Raw genomic sequence first — 6,000 nt, forward strand, 5'->3', positions numbered from 1 at the left:
TGTCCAGTTGTCTGAATCCCATTTCTTAATTTATATGTGAGTCAAGTAGCCTAAATATTAAGGTTTTTTTTAGTACAGTTTGCATTGTCATCTAGATGTTCAATGCACTATGAAATTTTCCATTTTATAGATATCATGGGAATCATGGCATTGCAATTAAATAACTAATTATTCTTGTTTATTTATAGAATTTTGTATAATTATAATTTAAATTTACTTGGCTAATGTGGGTGCACTGATAAACATTTTTTTTGATGGATACTGGTAACTAACTGTTGCTTAGTCAACCATATCAGCTGATGTCTATCCAATACCAGTATTTAGTAATAATGCAAGGCATTTTAAACTACTGACATAAACATTTTGTTTCTTTGTTTTGCATTTACAATATACACACAGGCATGTATGCACATGGGTGCAGCTCCTGCTTGCTCTGGCCGATGAGGAAGGCAGGGACTGTCTTATTCCCATGCATATTGTCCACTCTCCCATGACTCCTACCCTCAGACACACTCCCCATGCAGCTTCTCTTGTCATCCCAGGTGAGCAGGGTGGACCCTTGCATGGAAAGCAACATCGGGTGCATTTGAAGCCACAGGGCACACCACTGCTTCAGCACTGGCAGGCCCCATGCAGCTAAGCTCCCACAGGTGCTGGGGAGAAGTCACTTTTGCAAAGGTTTCTGTTAGAGTGGAATGTCCCTTGCATGGCACCTTACCCCACCTGTGCATACAATGTCCCTGTGGCAGCCACAGTGCTCAAGGGCTGCAAGTGTGGCAGTGCTATGGCAGTGACAGGAGTCAGTAATGATCCTTTTGTTGCTGAGTGCTGTGCCCTGTGACTGCTCCCCTGCGCCCCCTCCCCCTCCTGCTGCCTGCTGGGACCTGTAGTCTGCCATGGGCTCAGGCTGGCAGTGGGGTGCAGTAACTAGACTACACTTGCCAGGGTGCTTCGGGCATGTGACCATACTTATCAGCTACAATGACCAAAAAAAAGCCACTAGCTGATAACGTCACTTCTCCTTTTATCAGTGTTGATCTGATAGTCAACTGATATATCAGCGCACCCCTATTGGCTAATTATGTTTCTGTTATAATTAAGGATCCACATTTTCCAGTTCACCACAGAAAAACGCAGTAAAACCTGGATTTTCTCATTTTAAAGAGAAAAACATGGGAAATAGAAGGTTTTTCTTGCAGATTGCCAAAATTCTAGCCTGCAAGGGGCTGGGGGGAGTAGGCAGGGGGTGCCACATGCACATGTGTGTGCATGTACCACACATATGGCAGCCAGGCAGTGTGGAGAGCTACTCTGTAGCTCCCCATAGGTAAGTCTAGGGTGTGGGTGAATTGAGGCCTCCATAGTGAGGGAGGAAGGGAGTTGGGCAGGGCTGGGGCTGCTGCCCAGCTGTGATGGTGCATGGGAGTTGAGGCCTGGAATGTGTGGCCGCAGGGCTCTGGTGGGGAGCAAGTGGGAGCTGCAAGCTTATCCAGGAGGTGGCAGGGGGGCTGGCTTCCTGCTGCTGTGCATGCTCCTGGGGGGACATGGGAGACATGTGCCCCCCAGACTTGTCTTGGGTGGGGGTGGATGTTGGCAGTCTGCTGCAGGATCGGGCTCCCTGCCCTGTTGCTCTTCCCTCGCGGCCTCCGCAGCCCAAGGGGCAGGGCAGAGCAGGGCAGGGAGGTTCAGTGCTGCTGTCAGGACCCTTTTGCCACCATGGTGAAGCACCCACCCAGCAGCGTGGCCTTGTGTCCCCTGCTGCTGCTGGGCAGGCAGGGAGCACCTCACCTTGGCGATGTAGCGCTCCTGGCAATGGCATCGAGCCTCCCCATGCCGCTTTGCTCTGAAGTGCCGGGTCCTGCCTGCTGAGCTGTGGAGGTGCTGGGGAAAGGGAAGCAGTGTGGGGAACCCCAAGCTCAGGGCAGCCTGTATCCATACCTACTCCCACAGGTCGCATGACTGGAGCGGAGCCTGTGGAGGAGGGGGAGCTGGGCTCTGCTCTGCCACAGCAGCCGCTGCTGTTGGGGGCAGGGGCCTGCAGACCCAGTTCCCTGGCCCCATAGCCCTAGGTGCTGGGTGTCCCCTCTAGTGGGGCTGTGGAGGGGTCTGGACTGCGGGCCCTGAATGAGGGGCACCAGCAGGGTGGGGAGCTGCGGGCCCTGAATGAGGGGCACCAGCAGGACTAGGGGCTGTGTTTTGGGAGTGAGGGGCAGTGGCATAGGGACAGGGAACCGGCATATCAGGGCTGCTCAGTGCCACAAAGCAGTGGAGGGGACACCTGCAGCTGAACCCATGTCCTAGTGAGTGAAGGACACAGGGGAGCTTTGATTTTTTCCATGATTAAAAAACCCCAAATCAGATGCCAATATGTATTGGTATTTAGAATTTATTTTATTATAGAGATTGTGAGGCACTGGTAGGTTTCCAAATTGCTTAACAATTGTAAATATACTAATAAAACATTGTGTTCAGCAGATATCTATCTATCTGGATGTATATAGTGGTGTTTCATTTAATTATGGAAAAACACGGATTTGGGGTTTTCAAATCAAAGAATTTGCATTTCCCACCTCCCAAATAATTTTCAATTTTTAAACAGAAAACCAGGCTCCCTGGTTATAATCAGATTATGAAATTGGTCAGTGTGATTGCTACGCTCTAATATTCTACTCTTCTTTTAGGCATGGTATAAAAAGTGTGTTTATCAACTGTGAAAATGCATTTTTCAAAGACTGAGACATAAATTTACTTCATGTTCATTTAGGAAGGAGGATATTACATTTCTCTAAATGGCGGTTTATGGCTCTATACTTTTCTGTTCAGGCTGACTACAGCCTGCCATAAAAAGAACCTTGTAGAACTTAGTAGAGGCGTGGGCAAAATATTATGTATCTCCAACTTACTAGTCTGACTATTAAAACATTTGCAATAAAGCGAAAAAGATTGGTAAGCTTTTCTCTGTGTTTTAAGAAGTTAATTTGTTTTTATAGCTCATGGATTTTTCAAACTGTTTGCAGGTCATCTTCAGTAAATTATCTGGAATTGCTTGATTGGCTGTTAGATTCCTTTCTGAATTGTAAAATTGTGCTCTGAATTGCTCAAAGCAATAAACAAGCTAAAATTGTTATCTTTTATCCAAGGCAATAAAATAACACAGTAAAACATTATTACTGTGCTGCAATAAAACAGTAGCATAGAAACTAGGTTTTGAAAATTGCCGTGTATATTTTATGCCGACTTTTGCTTACAGCGTATCCCAGTATAGTCTGTAGGTAAAGTACTCATATGCAATTTAAAAAAAGAAATCTACGTTAAAGTAGAATTAGGGTAGTCATCAGTCCATAATATGCTAATGAAGCAGTTCTTCATTGTTGGAAGCCTGTGTCAATCCTCTCTAGCTTTCAGAGTAAACTAATTTAATTTCACGCTGGTTTTCAGTGGAAACTGATCTGTATCAAAATATTTCATTTATTGTTGGTGACTTGCATTTGCTTCTGGTCTTTGTTCAAAATGCTAGATGTTTGTCTCTCTTTCCCGTTTTTCCTTGGTATTTCGTTTCATAGAACTCCATTTAGTTGCTTCACTCTTACATAAATGATTACATATGATAAAGGACTAGAGACTGCTCATCTAGTTAATTATACAAATTAGTTTGTTACGAAGTAATGCAGTGACTAACAGGAAAGTCCCAAAGTTCATCCTCATAACCTTTTCCCCCTGGAATGTCACTTGGTGATATGAAGCCTTCTTTCAAATAAGTGTAGGTGAGGCCTGCTAGCATGATCAGGGGCCTGGAAGGGCACTTTTACACATGCTCGGGGGGGGGGTTATTGCTTTAAGTCAAGCAGCTCTTAGAGTCTCTCTAAAGCGCCACTGCATTTCCTGTTTCAATGTCTCTGTGCTTAAAAATGATGGCAGGAGTGCTTGAACTAATACTCATTCAACAAGCTTTAGTTCAAGTGCCCCACTGCCATTTTAAGTGTGGGGACACTGGTACATGAGACACAGGAGGCTGCTGGAGCATGGGAATTGTCACGCTTCAGCAGACTCAATTAATTGAGCCTGCTCTGATGCACTGAAATTCTAGCATGTCAGAGCAGCTTCAACACTCGTGTATAGGTGCCCAGGGGGGCCAAAGGCTTGGTTTGTTTGGTTTAATGAAACAAAGATGGAAAGAGATGCAATTGCTGCATGCAGAAGCCTCAGGAAATAAGCACATATAAAGAGCAGAATTTCTTAAACTACAGTTTAATGTTGTCATGGGAATGCATTTGGTTTAGAAATATAGAAAATGTTTGCAAGTTGCAGTAAGGTTCCAGAATAGCCTTTCCGTTGGAGATATGGAGATGTAAAAATAAAACAAAACCGCCCACCCCACCTCCAAACAACACCAAAGAACCCAACCCTCTGCCAACTGCCAAGATGGAGCTTGCTTGGTTTATGAAAGGGATTACATAATGTTGCCCACAACAGCAGGGGACGTGGACTAAATGACCCTTGAAGGCCTTTTCCAATTCTTTGCTCCATGATTCAGTGATTCAAATCAGTTTACAAAAGTGATATAGTTTGGACACGATGAAAATGATCATCTGAGACATCCTCCTGTATTTATCCAGGTTTAAAACAATCTCTCTGGCAGAGAAGCTTTGTTTTGGCTAGTTAGTATGTGTTTGTGCAGAAAAAGGATGAAAGTTCAGTATATCATAATAGCAGAATATGCTGTAATAGGCACCATTCTGCAGAAATTACACATTCTACTATTAATATTTGTACTGAATTTCTTTTTTCATATTCCTATGTGTAGGAGTGAGCAGGACCTTTTTTGTAATCTAATAATCTTCGTCGGTATGTAGAATCAGTCAGAAGGAAAGAATATTTGCCTTGGCTATTGTTTAATTGGAAAGTGTTGGAAAGCTTGCTTTTAAAACACACTATATGAGGACACTTCCTCTTATCTTACTCTGAAGTTTTAAACTAACTCTGAACTTGTTTCAGCAGTGGCCAGTAACCTGCCAGCCTCTTAAACGTAACTTTTACTTTGATATCTATGGAAAGAAGACTACATCTGCTAAGGTTTCTGAATCGGTAAGTTTGTCTTGCTGTTTGGTTTATAAAGTGATTGCTTATGGAATTTGGAAAGAGACTAGAGTTGATTATGACAGTCTTTTTTTTTTGGTGGCAGAGGACAGGGGAACCATTCAGTAGTGACACTGAACTGCTAAAATGGGTCAGTATGGTGTTAGTGAAGATTACTGCAGATAGTGTCCTACTGAAATGATTTGGACAAACTGTGTTAAGTTTATGATAGATATTATTTATGCAATTTGAAAAGCATGCACGGCTTCTTCCAGTATACAAAAAAAACCATGTTGCATCAAGATAACGTGGTAGCTATTTTGAAATACTGTCATTTTGATTCATGATCTTAACAGAGTAATCAATCTTTCTTTCTCAGATTTCTACTCAGTATCCAGTAGTGGACCATAAATTTGATGCAGTTGTTGTGGGAGCTGGGGGAGCAGGTTTGCGGGCTGCTTTTGGTTTGTCAGAAGCTGGATTTAATACAGCATGTGTTACAAAGCTGTTCCCTACCAGATCCCACACTGTTGCTGCACAGGTAAGAAATTGATTCCACTCAAAACAGTGCTTAAATACTGACTTTTCATAACTTGAGTTTCATTGGGTATGAGCATCATACAAGCAGTCCTCAGACTTGCAGCGGAATTGGTTCCTGAAAACTGTCTCTCAAATTAAAACATCATAAGTCAGAACCAATTTTTCCATAGGAACAGTGTTATAAAAGGGGGATTGGTTCCTTTACAATCCAGCTGCACACACCTGTTAAGTCAGTTGTGGTGGGAGAGGAGGGGGGAGGGAAGGGGCATGGTGGGGCAGATCAACACCCCCCACAGTGAGGGAGGGACTGGGGCTGGGGCTCAGACTGGGACTGCGGCAAAAGCTGCCTAGCCAGGGCCAGATGGATGCAGGACTGCTGTGGCT

At 44.0% G+C, this 6,000-nt stretch overlaps 1 protein-coding gene across 1 annotated transcript in view; it reads left to right on the forward strand.

Moving 5' to 3' along the window:
- The window catches only part of SDHA (succinate dehydrogenase complex flavoprotein subunit A), a 32,305-nt gene that overhangs the window by 3,725 nt on the left and 22,580 nt on the right, over positions 1–6,000 (forward strand). Inside the window, exons 2-3 of the mRNA XM_019540397.1 lie at positions 4,996–5,085; positions 5,456–5,617. Coding sequence (XP_019395942.1) covers positions 4,996–5,085; positions 5,456–5,617 — 252 coding nt within the window. The remainder of the gene's footprint in view (positions 1–4,995; positions 5,086–5,455; positions 5,618–6,000) is intronic.

Source organism: Crocodylus porosus, unplaced genomic scaffold (assembly GCF_001723895.1).
Source record: "Crocodylus porosus isolate Cpor-Errol unplaced genomic scaffold, CroPor_comp1, whole genome shotgun sequence".
NCBI classification, from domain to species: domain Eukaryota; kingdom Metazoa; phylum Chordata; order Crocodylia; family Crocodylidae; genus Crocodylus; species Crocodylus porosus.